The 24,499-nt window shown below is 43.7% G+C and overlaps 1 protein-coding gene across 2 annotated transcripts in view; it reads right to left on the reverse strand.

The window, feature by feature from the left end:
- The window catches only part of PLPP3 (phospholipid phosphatase 3), an 81,964-nt gene extending 58,438 nt beyond the window's left edge, over nt 1-23,526 (reverse strand). The window contains exon 1 of one of the 2 annotated variants that reach the window (XM_072820382.1): nt 23,294-23,526. In XM_072820382.1, the coding sequence (XP_072676483.1) occupies nt 23,294-23,432 (139 nt within the window). In that variant the 5' untranslated portion in view covers nt 23,433-23,526. The remainder of the gene's footprint in view (nt 1-23,293) is intronic. The other variant, XM_072820381.1, reaches the window with a different exon arrangement.
- Between the last annotated feature and the right edge of the window lie 973 nt (nt 23,527-24,499).

Here is a 24,499-nt window from a genome sequence, read left to right on the forward strand (position 1 = left end):
TGTCCCTTTTCCTCCCCCAAATTCATAGTTGAAGTTCTGGCCCTAGCACCTCAGGGTGTGACCTTACTTGGAGATGGGATCTTTACAGAGGTAATTAAGTTACAATGATGTCATTAGGGTGGATCCTAATCCAATGTGACAAGTGACCCTCTAAAAGGGGATATTTGGACATAGAGACACACATATAGGATGTACAGAATGGACACCATGTTCACATGAGGACCACCATCTTCAGCCAAGAAGAGAAACATGGAACATCTCCCTTACAACCTTCAGAAGGAACTGTCCTGCATCATTTTGGTCTTGGACTTGTAGGCACCAGAGTTGTAAGATAATATGTTTTTGCTGTTGAAGCCACTGACTTTGCAATATTTTGTTACAGCAGCCTTAGCAAGCAGGGGCAACAGTACCTGCCCTAGAAACTTCAAATCTGGGGGAGTAAGACAAGGAAAGCAAAAGGGAATGAAGAGAAATCAGTGTGATTAAAGGGTAATCCTTAATTCTGAATGACTGTAAAGAGAAATAACTCTAAGGCAATTTTCAGCAACAAAGAAAATCATACACACACACACATATGTATCTATACCTAAATAATTGAAAGAAAATGAAATAAAGATAATTAAAAGGAAATATGCCCAAATGGTAATAACATTTGGGTAGGTAATGGATTATGGGTGATTTTCTCCCTTTTCCCCAAATTTTGGGTAGTTTCAAACATCAGTAGTAAAAACAAACCCATAGATTTAGAAAAAAAAAAAAAAAGCTAAAGGATTTATGCAAATGTTAAAATACTTGAGTTTTTCAATTTTTTCCTTTTTTACTGAACAACTTCTATAGATCAAGCCCCGAGTTGGGCATTAGGAATATGAAAATAAACAGAATGCCCCTGCCTCAGTTTCACTGTCAAGGTTCTATATAAGGCTATGCTTATCCTCTACACCTCTCCAAATGTATATAGGAGTGTAGTATTTTCTCCAAATTTTAATCTGTGCAAAATCCTCTAATTCAAAGAGGGAAAGAAAAGTTGCCTCTGGGGTCCAGAGGCCTATAAGCACATCAGAAACTTTTCTTCTAAATGTCATTGTTCAAAAAACCAATCAGCTGTTATTACTTCTCTGATTAACTCCAGTTGTCAAAAACACCACCTGCAGTGAGAATTGAAAGAGGGAGACACGCTGTCCCCACATCTCATGACCACATCTAGCTAATGTTAGGATCGCCTCACCTGTATGCGGGTTCAAGGCCCTGGCACCTCTGAATTCCATCCAGTGTGTTTGCATTTGCTCGTTGGGCATGTCTGTAAAACTACTATGTAGGAACAACGGTAGTTAACTGCCCCATAAACAATGCTACAAGGCAGAGGATGGACAAGCTTAGATCTTGACTCTCAAAATGGCACTCGGCATGGGCTACATTACTGATGCACATTTGGGGGTACAAAGGAAACATTTAAGATCACCAGTCTATGAAAAACCTGTCCCTTCTTGCTCACAGCTCTGGGTCCCATCTGTTCCAGAAAACTCAGTTTTCCACATGTGTGACCTAGAGCCACCAAACCTCTTCTAGATGATGGTCCCAGGAGACCTAGGCCCTCCCAGAATCACTTCTGTTGCCAATGGTTCTACTAAACCCACTCATTTCCTTTTGCTGTTCCCACTGTTGTATACCAAACCCCATCCCCCAACCTCCTCCCCGAATCTTACCAAGCAGTTGACAGGAAGGTCTTTACTACTCACGGAAGTTTTTGCTTAGTAGGTACAGTTGAGACACATACAAATGAAGGATGGGGGGAAAATGGAGCCTAGAATCCACCAGAACCTATTTTCTCTTCCTTGAGTTACCTCCCTGAGTCTTCTCCACGTTTCCAACTCTCCTCTAACTGATCTGTCCCAGCGGGGCTCAATCTGTTGGTCAGTTTGCTGCTGTGAATCTGTGAAGATGAGTACTAGAAGTGTCAGTGCAGGGAAGGGCAAGTGTAAAAACCTGTTTGGGTGGAGCGGGAAGGAGGGTCATGGTCGAGTCTGTGTGTGCCTTCATGGATCATTTCCCTTTTTTTGCTAAAAGACATATAATGGTATTAAGTCCACATTTTACAGGCACGTTGATTTAGCTGACAGGAAAGATAACAGCTTCTGAGACCAACTTTCGAGGGTTTTGGAATAAACTCTCACTGTATGGAGAAAGTTTATACTTCCTCCATCGATCTCATAGTCCCTCTTCTCCTCGGCAAGTCCCGGGGCGCTGTTCCAATCCCACACTGCTCTGTGCCCAAGCCAAAGCCCCGTTTCCTGCCTCAAAAGGCCCTTTGTTTGGGCCCTCTTTCCAAATCGGCGTATCCTGAGCTTGAACCCTCTTGCTTTTGAGAGCTCCGATGCCTTGGCAGCAGAAGGCCTTGCCAGCAGGTTTGTAGTCCTAACAGCTTTCAAAAACCTCAATGTGAGGGCACGTCTATAGCTAAGGAACTCTTTTCATGGGAGGGCGGGGGGAGAGGGGGAGTATTATTTTAAGAGTTGCAAAAACAACTTCAAATTGACTCTTTAGTCTTTAATTGCTACCAGAAGACTGAGAACTTCTTGTTCTCTTGTATTTAATTAAGATGATAGTTTTAATCAACTTTAAATGATATTGGTTAATATGCTCAGCTTAATCTCTCAGGCAAGTTTTGCCTCAGAACACTGGAATGCATTAAAGATGAATTCCCAGCGTGCGCTCTCCCAACTGGAAAACACCTTCCTTCAGCTTCGGGGTGAGCATGCCCATGGAAAAGGAGCTACATCTGTGCAGCTGCCAGAGGATTCTCTGGAAGGACTCCAAAGCTCCTTTTCAAAGATCAGATAAACTACATCTAATCCATACTTTGTATACTACACACGCTATAAATCCAGGTAGCACTCTTACACGCTTATTTGTTCTAAAGCTTGCCAATTATCTGGGACAGATAACAGTTTCCACACAAAAAGTTTAGGGGGCCGGACAGAGATGAATGTGGGAGAGTCTGCTGTCTGCCAGGCACCTTCCAATCCTGGGACAACCTCTAAGATACAAATAACTGTCCCCATTTTACAGATGAGGAAACTGAATTTCTGAAAGGTTATGACCCTTGCCTCAAGTTGTGAGCTAGCCAATGGCGGGACCAGGATTTGAGCCCAGAGCTGCCCCCCAAGACATACATCCTTTTTCTACTGTGCCACACTGCTTCTTAAAGGCTAATACTTCAGGCAAGAGTTAAGTGCGAGGAACTTGTTTGATGAATCTCTTCATCTCTCCCCTTATGTTAACCCTGTGACAGGATTCAGCCATTCAATATAGTCAAGATTCCCAACTAACTAAGCACTATGCTAGGTGTCAATATGAAATCTATCTTCCTCTAATTTTAACCCAGCATCAGCTATGTTTGGTAGTATCATTATTAGTACCATTATTAATATTAATGTTTTATCATTAAAAGCTCCAGAATGGTCATGAGGTGTCATTCAACAAATCTTTTTTTTTTTTTTTTTCAAGATTTTATTTATTCATGAGAGACACAGAGAGGCAGAGGGAGAAGCAGCTTCCCCGTGGGGAGCCTGATGCAGGACTCCATCCCAGGACCCCAGGATCACGACCTGAACTGAAGAAAGATGTTCAACCACTGAGCCACCAGGTGTGGTGTAGTGTAGTGTCCACAGCTGTAGTCTTTTATGTTTTATGTCCTCAGCAGATCCTGAGTTGACCATCCAATCCAACTGCCCCATTATTTAGGTGAGGAATATGAGACCAACAGAGGGTAAGTGTTCTGCCTAAGGTCACTAACTAGTGTCAGAGCTGAGATGACTTGAGATGAGGGTGGGGGGTGAAAGTACCCCAAGGTAGGTGTAGTGAGGGAGTGGGCTGAGCAGACACCAGCCATCAGAATGGATACTTTCCCACAGACAGAGAGGAAGGGGAGAGTGCTTTAAAGAGGGAAGACATAATAAAAGGCCAGAAGGCAGACATCTGTGGGGTGTATCTAGGAAACAGTGAGAGAATATATGGCTGAAGGTGGATGTCACTAAGAATACCTGCACATTCAAAATAAGGCTGGCGGGAACTAGAAACTGTTAAACAGTAGATGCCTCTGGGGATTCGAATTTAGAGGGCTGATGGATGAGAGGGTTATTCCCTTTTAGCATAATCGTATTTTTGGAAATTTTTTTTACCATAGAACATATTACTATGTTTTGGGATGTTGTGTTAAGGTTTAAAAGGCTTTGCAGATTACTGACACATGGGGCCAATATCTGGTTTGCAGAATAATCAAAAAAAGCATCCAGGGATGCTTTAAAATATGGTTACTAAATAAGTAAGCAAAATATGGTACTTACTGGATTTAAACTTGAATTTGCACATGGTAAGGGTTTTATTTCTTCTGGATTTTGCCCATTTTCCAAAACAGTTAACTTCTCTTAGCCTAGTTTTCCTATCCATAAGATAAAGGTAGGCAGGGGAAAAACCCTTGATGTTTGGGCCCTCCCACCTCCTGCATTCTAAGATTTTTCTAAAGCGTGGTTATCAGGACTAGTCAGAGCCGAGACAGAACCACTCTGCTGGCATAAGGCCTTATTTGACAACGGTGCCCAACAGCATTCTCCCAATTCACCGTCCAAACAACTGTGATATGACTGTGTTCAGCCTCCCAAATCAATCTGCTACCTCTGTGCAATGTCCACGTTGTACTTCTAGAGTTGTATCTACCAGTGTCCACTCTAGAAGACTCACAGGCAGGGACCACATGCAATTCATCATTAGATCTTGACACCAAGCACGGTACCTGGCATGTTAAAGATGCTCAAGGAATATTTGTTGAAATGACACATCATGACCATTTATTCTGGAGCTTTTAATGATAAAACTTATTAATATTATTAATAATGGTACTAATTACTAAAGAACACAGTATCAAACATAGCTGATACTGGGTTAAAATTAGAAGATGGATTTCATATTGATATAACCTTTAAGGTAACAGTTACAGATAGAGAAAGTTACCTGGCAAAGGTGACCCTAGGACATAAATGCAGATTTCGTATCCTCAGTTTGGGCAATTTTCCTCTGCAGAAGGCTTCTGCTCTCTCCATGCAAAACCCTACCTAAAGCAGGACCAGATGAGAAAAATCTCATTCTAAAAACAGCCCTAGCTTTTAAGGTAAGTTAAATTTTTCTCTTTCTTTCTTTCTTTCTTTCTTTCTTTCTTTCTTTCTTTCTTTCTTTCTTTTTCTTTCTTTTTCTTTTTTAAAGGAAGCTATCATCATTAGTACAAATTCATTCTGTTGACCAAGTTCAAAACACTGTACGAATGCAAAATTGAACTCAAAATATCTAGCTGATTTAATTTCATTACACACTCCATTCTCTCAAGTTTGTTAGTACTTGATGATGGGCTGTTACAGACTCTAGCCACAAAGGCTTTTTTTTTTTTTTCCATTTCATCACACTCCCTTGCAGGAAGTCCATACTAAGTAATCCACTGTTAGGCTTTATAATTATACTTAATAATAACGTAGCTATTTATAGAAAGAAGACTGTACTCTGCCAATGGCTACCTTACCATGTGGTAGTAGAGACAGCAAAAGTGTTGTTTTTCTTCTTGCTTCTTGTCTCTATTTTCTAAAATAACTTTTTGTTGACATCTTCTTTAATTTTTTGAAAGCATCTTTCTTTTAAAAAATCTTTTTTTAATTTACATTCAATTTAGTTAACACAGTGTAGTATTAGTTACTGGGGTAGAATTTAGTGATTCACCAGTTGCATATAACACCCAGTGCTCATCACATCACGTGCCCTCCCTAATGCCCATCACCTAGTTACCCCTTTCCCCTCCTACATCTCCCATTTTCTTTACTTTTTTTAAATAAGTTTTTTTTTAAGATTTTATTTATTTATTCATGAGAGACAGAGAGAGACAGAGAGAGAGAGAGAGAAAGAGAGAGAGAGGCAGAGACACAGGCAGAGGGAGAAGCAGGCTCCACGCAGGGAGCCTGACGTGGGACTCGATCCCGGGTCTCTAGGATCATGCCCTGGGCTAAAGGCGGCACTAAACTGCTGAGCCACCTGGGCTGTCCCCCCATTTTCTTTAATAAAAAAATTTTAAACATCTATTATACACCAGGAAGTCATATCCTATTAAGATGGAACTGCACAAAATTGAAAACAAATCAAAATTTTCTACCTAAGAAAGATCAACACAAAGTGCTATGAGGGCCCAAAGTAGGTTTAATTCTGCCCAGAGGAAATCAAGAAAGGCTTCCCAGAAGGGGCTGCATGTGAACTGAGTGTGTATCGTGAGGTAGGTAGCACCTATAGAACAGAGAGAAAGAGTGACAGTGGGAAAGTACCTGGATTGGCCACAGAATGGAGATGTGTGCACAAGGGTATGAACAGTGGAGAAGGGAATAAAGGAAGAGCAGGAAAGGTTGGCTGGGTTCTGATTTAGAAGGGTCTCAAATATACTTAAAAGTTTATTTGTAGTCAATAAAAGGTTCTAAAAGTCCTGGTCTGCAGAGAAGGACTGATCAGAATTGCAGTTTTAAGAAACGACTCCTGTGGGGCACCTGGGTGGCTCAGTGGTTGAACGTCTGCCTTCAGCTCAGGTTGTGATCCTGGAGTCCTGGGATCACGTCCCATATCAGGCTCCCTGCATGGAGTCTGCTTCTCCCTCTGCCTGTGTCTCTGCCTTTCTCTATGTCTCTCATGAATAAATAAATAAAATTCTTAAAAAAAAATGAAATGACTCCTGTATGCTTAATGCATAAAGGAAATATGGGAGAGGAGACAATATCACCCTAGAAACGAAACCTCTAAAGAAATACGTTCAGCCACAGGTATGTGACAGGATGCACCTAAAATGAGAAACAAGGCAAATGGAGGAGAGAACAAATTCAGAAAATACAAAATATATTATCTATTCCTTGCACAACACAGATATGGCTTTACAGCCAAAAGCATTTTCCTATATATTGTGACACCATAGCCTGTGGTCTCAATAGCCCTAGGAGGTAGGCAGGGAATGTACAGTTCCCCCACTGTATTATTCCTAAAGTAGCAGTGATTTGCCAGGGTCCCCCAGCCAATACAGCAAAGCGGGGAACAGAGCCCAAGATCAGCACAGAGCTGCCCCTACACTCCATGCTATAAGTTTTTCATTTAATTTTCCATTCAACTTCAAATAATAATATTATTATATTATATGATAACATAATAATATAATAATTAAACATTATTGTTATTTTTTTTTTTTTCATTCAAGACACCCGGCTGTTTTCTCCATCAACAGACTGTGTGTGTCTCTCTCATCTTCTCACCTGCCCCTCCAGGGCAGGATCTACTTCTTATAATTCTTTGTACCTCTTTCAGCCTTTGTATTTATCTCAATAAATACTGAAGGATAGATAAGACAGAGAGAGTCCCAGGAATGTCTTCATCTGTAGTTTTGGTCAATAGCCAAGAATGCACTTTCCCATTGGTCCTGTGGGTTATTTCCCATCCATCACTGGTCTACAGTAGAGCAACAGCCCTTGCTATGACTCTATGAGCCGAGGTGCCTCCCGGCTGCTTCGCTGCTCTGCATTCTAAGTGCGAAGGATCTGTACAAAATGGGTCTGCGCTAAGTCCTATTTAACTTTTCCATGGGTCTGTGTTTGTCAAAGCTTCATGCCAACTCTGTCAGAAAAAGAAATGCCACAAAACTTCTTTTAGGAAAAGGAGAAAAAGACCTACTTTATACACTTGCTCTCATGCTAATCACACCACCATTCAAATCCCAGATGAATAGGAAACCTACAATAGCCTGGGAAATACACAGAGCCCGTAACCAAAGCGTAGGCTACTTCACTCAAAATGTTTCATTTCCCTGCCTTTTTAACTCCTTTGGAGAAGACTGATGAGAAGGAGCAACAATAGAATGAGAAGTCGCTATCCCTCCCCATTTCAATATCTGTTTCTATATGAAATCGGCAAAATATCCTTCGGCCGTGGCCTGTCCTCGTCTGATGCTCTACAGAACTGGAGCTGAGCTGCTCCCACAGATTTCCAGCAAAAGTGGACGCATGGCAGGAGTGACCAGCTCAAAGTAGATTTCAGCAAAGCACTTGCCCTGGAATCTTAGTAAATGATCTCTGCTAGTGATTAACTAGTTGAATTATTAATACAGTGTGTCACCAAAAGGAGTTAAGACCAGCATTGCTGGCTAAGTTCAGAGAAAACTAAAATGAACTCCAATCTCCTCCTTCACAGGGTTGTTGTGAAATTCAAGTCAGCTAATAATGCCCGTAAAGCCCCTTGCATTACTGCCTGCCAGAGAAATACTCAGCAAAATTCATGCCCTTCCCCCTTGCAGCCTGAAGGTTTTGAGTCTAATCTCTGTCCTCCAGGAATTTTACAAAGAAACAGGCAAAACTAAAATGGGCGAAAGGCTTTAAATCCCAAATCACACTTGGAACACTTTACAAGGCCTGATAATTTCATTTTAAAACTTTCTGGCTGGCTTAGTTGCTTCATAAGCTTATTATTGAAAATAGAAGTCAGTACAAAGTCCAATGCCAGTCTTCACTGTTGGAAGAAAGAGCCTAGGTGTTGGCTGGTTCTTATCCCAGGCACTCGACCACTTTCCAGCAGCAGAATCCCCAGCAAGCCTGTCCACCCCTCTGAAGGGCAACTGCTTCTTCTGTAAAAACCAGTTACAGCAGTATCTCCTCTTCGGCATTATACAATTTGATGAGATACAAAGATATGCCCTATACCACAGGGCTCAAAAATGCTCTTTTCCTAGCCCTTTTCCAGTTGGCATTTGGACAATGATACCTTGGGTGTAGTGGTATTTGTGCTTTATTAGCTTTCAAGGTTTAGGCAGCTAGAGATCAAAATGAGAGAAACTGAGGCAAAAACGGATATCTACATTCTAGTTTTCAGATGTACACATTATCATTTGATGGAGCCATTCACTGAAATAGATTATTAACTAATAATCACTGGATTTCATAGCTGAGGCCAACACAATTGCTGCAAACATCCAATTTAAGGCAAAATCTTTTTTTTTTTTTCCAAAATCTTAATTAAAGGTTCATCAACCATCAATGGCCCTAGGAAAATTAAACCAAAAATCAAGATGGCTATTTCTCCATGGGATTGAAAGCACCCAGTATTTTTAATGTTTTGACCCAAGAAGTATATTTTAATTTTCCAGCCAGCTCCTGAGAATCATGCATTCACCCAATGCCTATGATACAGATCTTCCAGAGCAATGGTTTACTTGTTTGAGTAGAGCCCATCATCCCTCCTGCCTAGTTACAGGAGTCACTCTCCAAAGAGATTTAAGCGTGAAGCCCACTAAACAAAAGACTCTGATGTAAGTTGATAACACCCTTGGAAATATTTTTAAAATCTCAGCCTGCTGGAAATAATTCCCTCTAATCACATTATGTGCAGTTGCTTCAAAAGATAACACTATGTATTTAATCAAAACGTCCATCAAGGCCAAGAGCATAGCAAGACAAATGCAATGATGAGAACTAATGTATTAGGTCATTCTTCCCCACAAACCTATGCAGCCCAAACTGACCAAAACAGCTACTTTGGGCAAGTGTCTAATGAAATCTACTGTGTGGCTGACAAGCATTTCTGCCACTTACTGTTAGTGGTTGCCAACTCTACAACAATGTGGGTCATTTGTGGGGAAGAGGCTACTAGTAGAAGTTCTATTTGCCACATTTAATGAAGGTGCTGTGCCCACAGCCACTAACCAGAGAAGCTCACAATTTCTCAGTGTGACCCAAGGGCTATGCAAAACCACAAGGACAGCAGATCAAGTCCATGGTACAAAAAAGGTCACTAATGGAGCAACCCATTACTGCTGCCTGATGTGAGTGATACGGTCTAGTTCAAGCCCCTCTTCCCATCAGGCCATCTTCCTGTGACCCGGTGTCTTCCTCTCTAAATTCACAGAGTGGCTTATCTCTTCTAGGATGGCCAACCTTTTTATTACCGAAGATACCTACCCCTTCCTTCTTGACCATCAGTGATGTCTGAAAGATGTCTTCACTTATCAAGTAAACTATATTTTAAGTCATTTCTCTACTTTTGTTAATCAAAGCATAGAAAGTGCCAATCTCATCTCCTGTTTAGTGGAAACAACTAACAAGACCTGAGTGAGCGAACAGATGTCCTTCCACATTTAAGTCACAGCACAGAATGCCAATGCTTTGACTAGTCTAGGCAGGGCCTGATGCTCTGAGTTAGTCTAGACTAGATGCACACTGGTAAACCTATAGCACATATTAGCTATTTTTGAAGTACTGAAAATAGGGTAAGATGCCCCATAATTGTTCTAATAAACCTTAACAGGTTCAGAGAGTTCAGGGTGAGAATCCCAAGTCTAATTCATTTTGGGCAAACTGTCATGTGTCACCAATGTGAAAGCTGCATGGAGCAGTGTGGACAAAAGGGGCTTCAGAAGCACCAGAAAGCTGTAGAACCTGGTGGTGAAGGATGGCCCAACGGGTCACACTGCTTAGGTCTGACCCCCACACTGCAAGTCACTTGCCACAGAAACTCTGAGAAGTGATCTTTTAACGTCTCTGAACCTCATTTCTATAAAATGAAGGTAACAGGGGTGTCTGGGTAGCTCAGTGGTTGAGCAATTGCCTTTGGCTCAGGTAGTGATCCCGAGGTCCTGGGATAGAGTCCCGTATGGGGCTCCCCATGGGGCGGCCTGCTTCTCCCTCTGCCTATGTCTCTGCCTCCCTCTCTGTGCCTCTCATGAATAAAAAAGAAAGAAAGAAAAGAAACTACGGTTCCATTTCATGGTCTTAAAAAATATTTAAAACAGATCCTAGGAATATGAAGGTCTTAATATTAATATCTGCACTTTTAACTGTTCAAGAGACTGAGGATCTAAGGCTTGTTTTCATGTTGCTGAGGCAGGAATCTGCTAGTGACATCCCCATCTGTGGAAGTATGTTACTCAGCGGGTGAGCGGGTTTAGCTGACCACCCAGCATCTTTTTCTCAATCAGCTTTATTGTTCTCTGCTCACTCATCTTAAACCCAGTGACAGTAGTGAACTGATTAAAAAGTTTGCTTCTTTGTGGAAAATGGCTCAAAGAACAAAGCAACACCAGAGTGATTTCATGAATATGTTAATTCCAAGGACTTTGGTAAAACTTTTGTGTTTTCTCCTTACATATTTTAATTAATCTTAAGATATTTCTAAAATGGCACAGCTGCCACTATGGAAAATAGTGGCAGTTTCCTTAAGAAGTTAAACACAGAGTCACCATTCCTAGGTATAGATACCCAAGAGAACTGAAAATGTATGTCCACACACACAAAAAAATCTGTAAATGAATGTTCATAGCAGCATTATTCACAGTGGCCAGAAAGTGGAAAAAATCCAGACGTCTATAGACTGATAAATGTATAAACTAAATGTGGTATGCCCATACAAGGGAATATTAGTTGGCAATAAAGCCAAATAAAGTACTGGTACATGCTCAATGAACATGCTGTCCATAGGTGATACATTATGGATGAACCTTGCACACGTGATCTCGAGTGAAAGAAGCCATTCACAAAGACCACATATTATATGATTTCACTTACATGAATGTCAAGAACAGGCAAGTATGTAGACCCAAAGAGTTGATCAGTGGTTGCTATGGGATGGCAGGACCAGAAGGGAGAATGGAGAGTGATTGCGAGTTTCGCTTTGCAGTGATGAAAATGTTCTAAAATCAGTAGTGGTGGGCAGCCGGGGTGGCTCAGCGGTTTAGCGCCGCCTTCAGCCCAGGGTGTGATCCTGGAGACCTGGGATCAAGTCCCATGTCAGGCTCTCTGCAAGGAGCCTGCTTTTCCCTCTACCTGTGTCTCTGCCTCTTTCTCTCTCTGTCTCTCATGAATAAATAAATAAAATCATAAAATAAAATAAAATAAAATAAAATAAAATAAAATAAAATAAAATAAATAAATAAAATAATCAGTAGTGGTGGTGATTGCCCAACTCTGTAGAATATATCAAAAGCCAGTGAACTATACTTTTTAAATGGCTGAATTATATGGTACCTGAATTATATCTCAACAACACTGTTTTTAAAATACCATTACAACCCAAGAAAAACTGTTTCTCTAAACCAGGAGGATTTCCAATGGCCCATTTATTCTAAGGGGCATTTGAGAAACTAAGAAATTCCAGAGTGTGTGTGTGTGGGGCAGGGGGGGTTGGTGGTGGAAGAGAACATATAGCTTCATCTGCCTAGTAAGGCCATGACCACGAAGCATTTCAGTAATCCTACAAGATGGATTTCATTAAGCCTTCTATAAACACTGCCTTGGAAGTGTTTGTGGAGGGAATGAATGGCAGCACCACTCTTCCGAGGTTCCCACTCAGGAGATCTGGAGCTACCTGTCATCCTTCTTACCCATCCTTCTCTTCTCTGTCTCCAATGCTTACGGTCCAGCTCTGCCTCCCTGTTACTGGTCCCCTCCTCTCTCTCCCGTTTCCCTCTCCCCAAACGCAGCGATCTCGAACACAACTGAGTAGATGAACCCTCTCTTAAAACTGTTCATGAATATGTTAATTCCAAATGTTGTCCATAAAACTTTTTTTTTTCCTTACATATTTCAACTAATGTCACGCTATTTCTAAAATATGGGGCAGCCGCTATGGAAAAACAATTTGGCAGTTCCTCAAAAAAGTGAAACATGGACTTACCATATGACCTGGCAATTCCACTCCTAGGTATACACGGTGTTTGGTTTCTATATGACATTTTCCATAATAAAAAGGAAAACGAAAACAAAAATAAAATTTCATTTGCTCGGCTGGTCCTCCAAAATAAAGTTCAAGTTCCTCAGCTGCCTGCCTTTTGCAGCCCCCCACCCCTTCATAATCTGGCTCCAACCTATCTCACCAGCCTTATCTCCAACATCCTCCACACAAGGCTGCACTCCAGCGTCTCATACTCACCCCTTCCAGATCTGTTCGTGTTTGCATGCACGGCTCAGCACCTGTTGCTCCCTTTGCTGGATTACCCTCTCCCCTCTCCTGGCATGTGAGCTAAGATTTCTCTGGCAGGACCCAGCTCCATGCCTGCCCTCAGGCAAACTTCCCCACTCTTCACTTTGCTGCTACAGCCCCTCTACCATTCCACATCAGCAACACTTCGTTGATTTAACTATGCAAGTCTGTTTCCCACTGGCCAGCCTGAGAATTCTTAAAGGTCAAGAATCCCTGGGGGCCCAGCACATAGTAGGTGCTCAAGAAACATCCACGGAAGACCAGACTGATACTTGAAAGACAAGTACAAACTTAGACTTAATTAAATAGGCTCTCTAGAAATTACATTGATTGATACCACAAACTAATTTGGGGGCCAGATATAAAGAAACCATCAATGAGAACAGCTTCCTTCGTGTCAATGTAATTATGTATATTATGTGCTTTGGGGATAGGTAAACAGGAACCAAAGCATACTGCTTATTATGACAAGGCGCTTATACTGATTTGCATTTCTCTGCAAAACTCTCTAAGCATATAATTTTGTTAATTTGTGACAAACCTCAAAAACACACTTACCACCAATATTCTGATTGCAACATATACTTTCAAAGCACACAGAAATCAACAAGTTCCTTTCAAAAGCTTCCAACTGAATCCTGTGTATGTTGTTTGGTTTGGTATGAAATTGGGGAATTTTAAGGCAGATTCTAACTTATAAACCTCGGTCTAAAGGAAGGATAGTTCCACAAGGATGTTTGAGAACCTGACCTAGCTTTCTTTTGAATGTTGGCACCGCCAATTAATGAATGACCTTGAGAAAATTATTTAATCTGTTTCCTCCTCGGTCAAATGAGAGTATTTTCTACCTCAAGAGGCTTTTAAAAAGCAAAAACTTTGAAACCTTGGGTTTCTCTTTCTTCTCTCCTGCGATACATCATTGGCAAAAGCGAGTGCCCGTTCAAACTCAAATCAGCAGGGATCTTTGGTAAGAAGCACTTCTAGAACAAGTGCCGGTTTGAAGAACAGTGGTATCAAGAAACTGCCTCGTCCTTCAAATTTGCTTCATGTATCTCTGGTCTCACTGAACTCTTACCCGACAATCTGGATTAAAAGTTAACTTGTTTGTCTTGTTCCTTTTTAAGTAACAAAGCCAAGAGAAAGAAGAGATTATAGCTCTCTGGAGAACTGGACCTCATGGATGGTACCAGTTTCAAACTGCCAAGTAAACAGCACCAGAAAAGCAAAATGGTATAGAGGCAAGACACTGGTAGTAGGCCCTGCTCTTTCAGGATCATGGGACGATCACCACCCAGGTCAGGCTTCAGGCTCCTCATATCAATTCGAGGGCACAGAGTAAGATATGGTGACAAGGGTGACAGCAGCTGTCCCTATCTGTTAAGTGGCCAGCACCACGCACCATACCTGCCTGGCATAGCCTCACACCTCCACCACGCCCATACTCTCCAGTTTACAAATGAGAAAACAGAGGCCTCAGAGACATTCAGTGACTTGCCTAAGTGCACCTCGCCAATAACAGCAGGCAAGCTCCCCCATCTGTCTGAGGCTAAAGCCTGAGCCCCCCCATCCACTCCAACCTCGACCTGCCCCACCACAAGAGGCCTGTGTTCTTGAGTTAAAATATGACCCTGATATTGTTGATAACATCAACTCCAATCTACTTTATTATTCTAAAGATTCCATGAATCCAGGCAGTGAAGAACTATTCCAAAAGCACTTTCTCTATGCTGTTCGCAGAAAGGCTCATTAAACATGCCCCAAGCTGTTTTGCAACGATTTATGTATACCTACCTCCTCACTGCCCAACATGATCCTTAACACTCGTATCTGTCTTGGGGCACCTGAGTGGCTCAATTGGTTAAGTGTCTGACTCTTGATTTAAGCTCAGATCATGATCTCGGGGTTGTGAGGTCGAGCCCCATGTCAGGCTCCACACTCAGTGCAGAGTCTGCTTGAGATATCCCTTCCTTCTCCCTCTGCCCGTCCCCCCACTTCCTGTGCTCCTGCATAGGTGCACACACTCTCAAATAAATAAATAAATCTTAAAAAAAAAAAAAAGACTCCTGTTTGTGTCCTATGTTGGGCCCTGTAAAATATATTGTACACATTTGGACTCAATAAAATCGAAATGGGAGCACCTGGGTGGCTCAGTAGTTGAGCATCTGCCTTAGCTTAGGCCCGGATCCCGGGGTCCTAGGACAGAATCCTGCATCCAGCTCCCTGCAGGGAGCCTGCTTCTCCCTCTACCTATGTCTCTGCCTCTCTCTCTCTCTGTGTCTCTCATGAATAAATAAAATCTTTTTTAAAATAAGTTAATAAGTAATTGAAATTAATAAAATGAAAGAACTAGAAAAGAGAGAGTCTTAGCTGCATTCATTGCATTGAAAAGTGAGCAGCAAGACAGATTAAAGGTGACAAGAGCTCTGGAAAACTGAATGATTACTGAACACTGGGGACCTGTAGGCAAGTTCCTTAACCTCTCTAGGCTGCAGTTTGAAAGGAGTCTGGTACCAATACCAACCACATGGTTGGCCTGAATAATCAGTATGGTAATGAGCACAGCTACTCCCTCCCTAGATCAAGAAATGCAGACGGGGCCCTGGAGAATGTGTATTTTGGTCATTTTCAATCCGGACTGTTCTTTTCAGCTACATTTTTCCGTGGGCTGTCAAAAGACACAGATAAGAGTTGACCCTAAGTCAGACAATTTGTCCCAAATCCCTCCCGCCTTTTCCTAAGGTGGATGTGTCCTTCTCTTAAGATGACATGGCCACGTCCCTTTCAAAGGGGAAGAAGAAAGCAACCACCAAAGACTACCAAGGTTCCTGCTTTGTGACTTTCCCAGATGGGGTCAGAAAACCTGCCACTGCTTTTCTTCGGCTAATGGAAAACATTTGCGTTCCCTCTGCCTGGTTTTTTCTTAGGATTCTCTTCACAATTTTTTCCCCTAATATATTTCAGGCAACTTTGCTGCCAAAAAAAAAAAAAATGAGAGGATTTCATAGCACCATCAAGAGTAAGAACACTGGGATGGAAAGGAAAATACTACTATTACTCTGAGTAATAATAGCAACATGATACCTGATAATCATGATAGAATACTTTTTAACTTCCCAGAGCATTTTCAGATTCATGATCAAAGCTGAGCATCACCATACTAGGTCTCTTGCTTCTTTTCTGGATGAGGACACTGAATACTAAAAAGGTGAAATACTTTTTGCCCAAGTCACACCCAGATCCAAGGGAATCCAAAGCTGGTATTGTTTCCACAATACTTTGCCAGGCTAACTTTGATCTTTTAAAGGCTCTATTCAGAATCTCATTTATTCATTTCACTTTTCACTCAGACACAAATTTTAATATCTCAAAAGAAAATATTTACTGAGTTAACACCTCATTTTTCCAAAGTGATCACTGGGTGGTCAACTTCCACTACACAGAACTCGGTTTAAGACCGAGAAACAAATAAAAATCCCAGCCTCTAAGCAATTAGGAGACACCACCAAGTCCCTTCTCTAAAAATCACCAGAGACCTTCAGGCCTGCACCCAGAAGCAATTTCTCCTTTTGAAAGAATTCTAACAAGCTTCATTATCTTTGCTGAAAGACAGGTGTGCTGGCCGCAAACCGGGTGGTGGGGGTAGGGCGAGGGGGGGTGGAGGCAGGAACAAACCCTAACAATGTGAAAAGTGCCAGAACATTCAGTCCAGGGACAAAAAGCCTCAGGACATAGCCAATTGCCCTTAAGACGCCAGCTGTTAAACAACAGCAATTCTCTGATTGGCCTGATGAGAATCATCAGAAGCTTATGAAATCCAGAATACCAGGCCCTGACCCAAAGCCTGCTGAATTTGAATCTCCTGAGAAGGAGCCTGAGAATCTCTATTTCACTCTAGATGGGTTTCTTAAAATGTTGAAATAGTAGAAATCCCCCAAGTAAGTTATGACTCCTCAAATACTATGTACTGGTTGAACTGACACAGTAGGTAGGGTGTCTCCATAAATACAACTGCCTACACAGAGCAGAAGTCCTTGACTATGGTCTCATTAGCATCATGATGTGTGACCACCTGGGCTTGCGAGCCCAAACCACACAAGACGGGAAAAGTAAGAATCAAAAATTGACAGGAAATCAAAAAGGGCTAAACGTGGAAAAGTCTCCCACCAGAGACAGCTATACCTCCATGGTATATCTCAAGTATGAGAGGAAGCTGGGGAAGAAGGAGCTAAGGGGGGGGGGGGGGGACCCAAAACCCAAAACAAAAAGACCTTAGGCCTTTTGGACGATGAGGAAATAGAAGTTTTCAGCCATTCTGGAAAAGTCAGCATGGCTTACCTATCCTTCTGTAGGCCAAGCCATGCAAGGTGCTTGGCTGGACAGTTTACCAGTTACTGAATGAAAATCTGTTTCTGCATTCTGTGGTTCACAGGGTAGATTAAATTATCAAAACTGAGTTATTAAAAACACATATTTAGTGAATATAACAAAAGAGTAATAAAAAGGGGGAAAGTTACCTGTCGGGCTTGTTTGTTTGTGGTTACAGGTGAACTTTGAACAACACAGATTTGAACCACACGGGTCCACTCACACAGATTTTTTTCAATAAAATACAGCAGTATTATAAATGCCTATTCTCTTCCCTAGGATTTGCCTAAGAATGTTTTCTTTTCTCGAGCTCACTTTATTGTAAGAACAGTTTCTAATACATACAACATACAAAATACGTGGTAAATTGATGTTTACGTTATCAACAAGGCTTCTGGTCAACGGCAGGCTCTTAGGTTTTGGGGAAGTCAGAAGTCATATGCATTGTTCAATGATCAACTGTACTATACATTTCAAGAGGCAGGTTAAAGGACACATTTGGCCAAGGAAAAATCTAGCTAGTTTCTTGGCATATTGGGTTAACTTTAGTAAGAGCATTTACTTTCCCTCCAGAATGAATACCAATATAAGCTAATTGTCAGCATTAATTCTTTGGTCAAAACAAAAAAAAAATCTAACAATTCATGATGAATAGTCTAACAGAAGGAATGATGGAACGACTGGGTTTCTACATCACAGGATGTCTACCAGCACAGAATCATAAAGCTGTTAGTGCCAGAAGAGGTCTAAGAAGATGATTGTGTACCTTCCCTCTATTGCAATAATAATAATAATAACCCAGGCCCAGAAAAGTCAAGCAAATTTCTTCAAAGTTATGCAGCGACAAAGTGGCACTCCAAGGCCAGAACTCCCGTTTGTAAGCTCATCACTTTTGCGGTGACTCACGGAGGTAATGTACAATGAAGAGCTAAGCAAAGTGCATGCATAAGGGAGACACTCAACAAACGTGTCAATTCCTCTCTGCCAGAAATCTGTCACAGAATGCTGGGTGGCAGCTTTACACATTAGATGTGATCCTGCCCAACCAGTCATTTTACCAATGGAAAAAAAAAACAAAAAAAAAAAACAAAACGATTGAGATCCATCCATAGAAAACCAACTTGTCCACAAGCACACCACCAGATGGTGGCATTGGTCAACCTGGAACCTGAAGCTTCTGGCTGTAAGAGTCCTGATCTCTTCACTATACCACACTGCCTCCCTTCCAGAGAAAAGTGAGTAATTTAATAATAACACAAGATGATGTTATGTAGCCCATATACGGAACCAGTTCTAGGATTTTATCCATTTAACTGAAAATCAGAAAAGGCCAAGAAGGGGACCCCTGGGTGGTTCAGCAGTTTAGCGCCTGCCTTCAGGCCAGGGAGTGGTCCTGGAGTCCTGGGATCGAGCCTGCTTCTCCCTCTGCCTATGGCTCTGACCCTCTCTCTCTCTTTCTCTGTGTGTCTCTCATGAATGAATAAATAAAATCTTTAAAAAAAGAAAGAAAGAAGAAAGAAAGAAAGAAAGAAAGAAAGAAAGAAAGAAAGAAAGAAAGAAAGAAAGAAGAAAGAAAGGCCAAGAACATTCTAGAACCACTAAATTACACAGCATGGATGCTGAGCATCCAAATTCTAATTTTTTACCTGCCTGAACTTCTTTCCCTGTTTCATCATATTCCACCCATTGACTGTCTTTCCTGGTTGGGAATGGCACATGAGTCAGGCCTTTCAGACTGATGAAGCACCTGCTTCTTCAAATACCTCCCACCCCTCTTGGTATAAGTTCAGCTCACCTACCTTCTGGCATCAAAAACCAAATGAGGAACAGTTTTTTTGAACACAAGAACCTTCCCTAAAGAGGGCTCAGGGTACACTGTGAAGACCAGTTGGCTCAAGACATCTGCTTAGTTTTAGGGGCTGCCTTCTCAGCTAGAGTCAAAATGAATGGAAATCATCCATCTTCAACTTACTGGGCAAATGGGACATTCTCCTTTTTGAAGAGCAGCTCTATGGTCTTCACTGTATTATTACTGAATATTTATTTCATGGTCTCATCTACCTATGATCCTGAGACATGATATACGAAGATAACCACAAAACCTTCTTAAAGGGCTTCAGGTTATAAATCCGTTGCATTTATTTGCCCAAGTCTTGAGAGGTTAAAAAAAAAAACCTTTCACATCCAAGACTTTTTCTGATCCCTACAGCAACATAGCGAAGTGGTCATTCTGCTAACCGTTTTGCAGATGAGCTAACTGAACCCAAAGGATGAAGGACCTTGAGCAAAGTCCACACAGGAAAAGCTGGACCTGCCTAAAACTGCTTAGTCCTCCAAGTGCAAGGGTTGGAAGGAGGCACTCAGTAAATATCTGGGATGAGTGACAGGAAAGAGGGAAAGCAGGGACGTAGAAGCTCAGCCCGGGTTTACCAAATCCCTACATTTTGCTACAACCATGTACTGCCGGTGTTCTTTCTATGGAACCACTGGCCCATGGGGTAAAACAGTGCCCTCAAAAATCTGTGCATTACTTAGTCTCAGAACCAGTTCCAAATCCAAACAACACTGTGGAGCAACAAGACCGTATCACTGACCAGGAGAGTTCAACCACCTTTATCCATTTGCTTTGGCTCAAATGGGTAACTTGGAAATGCAGAGAGGCAGGACCTTCTGCAAACAGCCTCGGGATTTTCTGATAAGAATCTTGAGTTTGAAAGGGAGATGGACTCCAGTCCTGCTCACTGAGAATGAGGCATCGACCCAAATCCCAAATCGACTTCAAGGTGCATCTCAGGGCCTCCCCTCTCTGACACATGGTTTTCTCACCTATGAAATGGAGATAATCTCTTCATAAAGATTATAGCAAAGAGAACACACATTTATATTAAGAAGGGGCTAAAAGAGCTTAGAAAGACAGAAGATGCTCCTCCCTTCTTGCCTGGGAACATCCTCTGCTGCTCTCCTGTCACCTGGTACACCAGAACCAATGCATGAAAACCAGGAGGCGGTACATACTATGTAATTGAAAGGAAAACAAAATCCGTTTCAAAAGGAATGTCACACAAAGATTCTTAACTGTATTTATAAAAGCAATTAGTTGGCAAAGACAGCTGTTCATGAGGAGGTAAACTCCCTTCGGTGTTCTCGGTCACCAGATTCTTTGGGCATTCAAACAAGAGTGGACTTTTATTTTTTGCTAAGAATTTAACATTCCAAGAAGGTACATGAAACAAGTTCAACTGCCTGCATATTTCCACTCACATAACACTTAATGCAGCACATCAGCTTTTATTTTTTCCAGATACAAGGGAGATGAAGCTTGGTATATATTTCTGTGAGAGAATAAACAGAAAACTATGTTTCTCTTTTTTAATATATTAGTGCCCTGTAATCCAGACCATATGATCAATAAACTGTATAAAAATTAAATCATACTGACAGTGTTAGGCAAAAAGTGAACCAAGAAGAAACAGTTTTTTAAGACTGTTGTATAGGAGATATTAAAATCACATGTCGTGTTATTAATTTCTTTTGGAAACCAAACAGAGTTCTTCTGCATATATTTCTCAAGTATTTACCTTACAGTTTTTCCTACTAAAGGCAAGTTAGGCATTAAATTAGTGATGTTGTTTTTTTGGTCTATGCATAGAGGAGACACTGATAATAAGTTACTTGGAAAATGACTTTGTTGACTTTTTTAATGGCAAGGATATACCCCTAAAAGAGATAGCTATAATGTGCATCATAATAAAATGCAGGGTCCAGTTACCACCTTTTTGAGGTAAACAGAATCATTTATTCAAACAGACCAACAGTGAGTAAATGTAATAAATAGCTAGGGATAGAATGTCAGCTTTCAGGGGAAACACGGGGAGAGTGGGGGCAGATGACCTGAAGTGTGCAAACATAAACGTTACTTGCACCTTCAATGCACAACAGTGTCCCTGGCTAAACTATAGCTGATAGGTGTGTCCTCCTGCAAATTCCTTCACACTTCTTTTCCCATTAATAAGAATGCACCATCTCTCGGGACTGCCTTCTGAAAGCAGAAGAGTGGAAGAGGGGAGGAGAACAATGAAACTGTACAAAGGCTGTCAGGCGTGTTCTAGATTTGCTTTCCTAATCACAAAGTAGGAGGTAGGAGGGTACTCAGCACAGGCCTGGCCGGGAAGAGTTTACCTTACCACCAACAAAAAACACCAGTAAACACTGGGAAGCTCCAGACAAGTTTACAGCAAACAGCTTCAATGTGTTTAGTGTTCTCCTTGTACTCCCCCAGGACCAGGGAGGGCCTTTTAAAAATTCAATAGCTTGGCAGCAGACTTTAAATACTAATCTTCCCACTGTGCAGGATAATAAGCCAGCGGCCCACAGGAAGGCAGGCCCCCCAGTGACAATTCCTTTACATAGCATCTTAATGTCCCATTTCTATGGAGAGGTGGGAGGGGGATTTGCCACCTGAACTAGTCACCTCTTCCCTTCCACAGAGCACAACTCCACCCGCAGCTGTCTCTCTGTACCCAAAGGGGACCATTCCTACCTTTTTAATAATAATTCTAAGCGTCCCATCTTCCTTTGACTCCCAAACTTACTATGGACAGTGCAGCCGAGGGCAGAGGGACCTCAGTGAGGACCTTGCTGCAGAAAGACTCACGAGGTACAAGAGAAGGGTACCCTCGGGCCCCCTACGTCTCGGGTTCGCACAATCTGCACGGACGAATCCATTTCAAAGGGGACTTAGGTCTCTGTGCAGGAGTCTATTTTAAGGGAACTGAATTGGGAACACAGATGTTTCTTCAGTTAGCAGAGTTGGCAAAACAGCTCCTGGACCTAATCCGAGTTCCTAATGCAGGAAGGGGCCTTAGGAGAGCATCTAATTCAAGCCACTCACTCAACTGATGAGGAAACCGAGGCCCAGGAGGCAAGGAGGTGCACACCCTGCAAGCGGCAGAGTAGCAGGGCTCTAGAGGAGAAGTCCTGGGCGCTTTCCATTACACCATGAATCGCTTAAAAAATAATAATAATAATTCTACTCTGACTTCAACCTTGGAACTCCCGTAGATTCGTGTCAATAGCTTCCCCCCGCCCCCGGCAAGCTCATAAATGCTCCTCACGCCCCAGCCCCATTTTTTTTTTTTTTTTTAAGAGCCCACCGGTTCTTCGGACGGGGGCATGCAACTAGTTTGGAAAAAGTTTCTGAGACCGCAGTTAATCGTGCGCCCCAGACACGACCCTGATCTTGGGCTTCCAGTCGCAGCGCCTCAGTTTCCCAATCGGTGAAATGGGGCTCCTCATCCATCCCGCACAGAGTCGGGCCGAGGGCTGCTAGAAACTACGTCCGAGACGCCGCCTACCACCGGCACACAGTAGGCGCCCCGCGCCCGCATCAGGGCGCACCTTCCAGCCCGCCACCTGCGGGGGGAGCCGGGGAAAGCCTAGCTGCAGCCCGGCCGGGCCGAGGCGGCGGGAGCGGAAGGCTGGGGTGTTTACGCACAGCAGGCAGCGGCCGGGCGCCCCGGGAGGTCCTCGGGGGCAGCGAGCTCCGCGCCGCCCGGCTCACGGTTCCGCCCCCCGCACCTTCCGCGGGACCTTGCAGCGGGGCCGCGCGCCGGTGGCCCGGGGGAGCCTGAGCGCGCCCCCCACGCCCGCTCCCAGGCCCGGGGAAGGGCGGGCGCCGGGGCTGGGGCTGGGGCTGGGGCTGGGGCTGGGGCTGGGGCTGGGGCTGGCGCTGGCGCTGGGGCTGGAGCTAGGGCCGGAGCTGGAGCTGGAACTGGAGCTGCGGCTGGGGCTGGGGCTGGGGCCGGAGCTGGGGCTGCAGCTGAGGCCGGAGCTGGAGCTGGAGCTGGAGCTGGGGCTGCAGCTGGGGCTCGGGGTGGGGGGTGGGGGTCGGGGGAGAGCTCACCCATAAAGAGGCAGAAGAGGTCGAGGCAGATGAGCAGCATCCGCTTGCTGCCGCCCTTCCTCGGGTTGTTGTTGAGCGCCGGGCTGCCGCCGTTCTTGCTCTCCGGGGCGATCGCCTTGTCGTACTTGTAGTTCTGCATGGCGCTGGCTGCGGCGCGAGCCTCGGGCCCCGCGAGGACGCCCGGCGGCGGCAGCCACACACCCGCGCGTCCGGCCCGCCTCCCGGCCGCGGCTGCTCGGGCTGCTCGGGCTGCTCGGGGACGCTCCCCGCCGCTCCTCGGCGCTGCGCTCGCGGCCCCCGGGGCGTGCGCGGGGCCGGGGAGCGGGGACTCGCTGGGCGCGCGGGGGGCGCGGGGGGCGCGGGGGGCGCGGGGGGCGGGCGGCGGGCGAGCGCTCCGCCACCTTCCTCGGCGGCCGCGCACCTAATGAATGGGGAGCTGCTGCGAGCCCGGCCGCCGCGGAGCGCCTGCCCCAGCTCCCAATTTGTTCTCCTCCCTCTTCCTCCTGCTGCTGCTGCTGCTGCTGCTGCCGCCGCGGCTGCTGTTGTTGTGGTCGCCTGGGTTTGTTTCTGCACTTTTATTGCACGAGGTCCTCTTAAAAAGAGAGAGAGAGAGAGACAGAGGGAAAGAGAGGGACCTCCTTACTTGGCTCCGAGGAGATCCCGAAAGCACAGCCCCTTCCTTAAGCAGCCTAAGACGTAGGATAATTAAGGCCACATTTTTCCCCCACCCCCTTCCAAAAAAAAAAAAAAAAAAAATCCTAAAAGGAAAAGTTACTCTCAAACCAGAGAATCCGGGAGCCCCTAGCGTTCAGAAACACCAAGTTGTCCCAGAAGGAAAACTATGTAAATAAAAAGAAACCTTTTCTTGCTGGCCTTGGGGTCGGACCTAAGTGGAGGCTGGAGAGCGAGCATGCATTTCTCCTCCCTTACAGATCTGGGGCTTTCGAGTATTTATTTCGCTTTGGATCGTATTATCCTGAAAATACCTCGGGAAACGCCCAGCACCAGATTCTGAGGATATGAACTTGAGACACACACACTCTGGAGGCAGACCCTGTTGATTTGAATCCTGGCTGTGGCTCTGTGCCTCAGTTTCCCTATATGTAAATGGAGATATTGGGATATACTCTTTCTCCCAAATACAGTAGTTGTGAAAACTAAGTTAATTAATCCATGTGAGCATCTAGACCTTGAGACACATACTCT

The sequence above is a fragment of the Canis lupus genome, chromosome 3 (assembly GCF_048164855.1).
Source record: "Canis lupus baileyi chromosome 3, mCanLup2.hap1, whole genome shotgun sequence".
NCBI classification, from domain to species: Eukaryota; Metazoa; Chordata; class Mammalia; order Carnivora; family Canidae; genus Canis; species Canis lupus.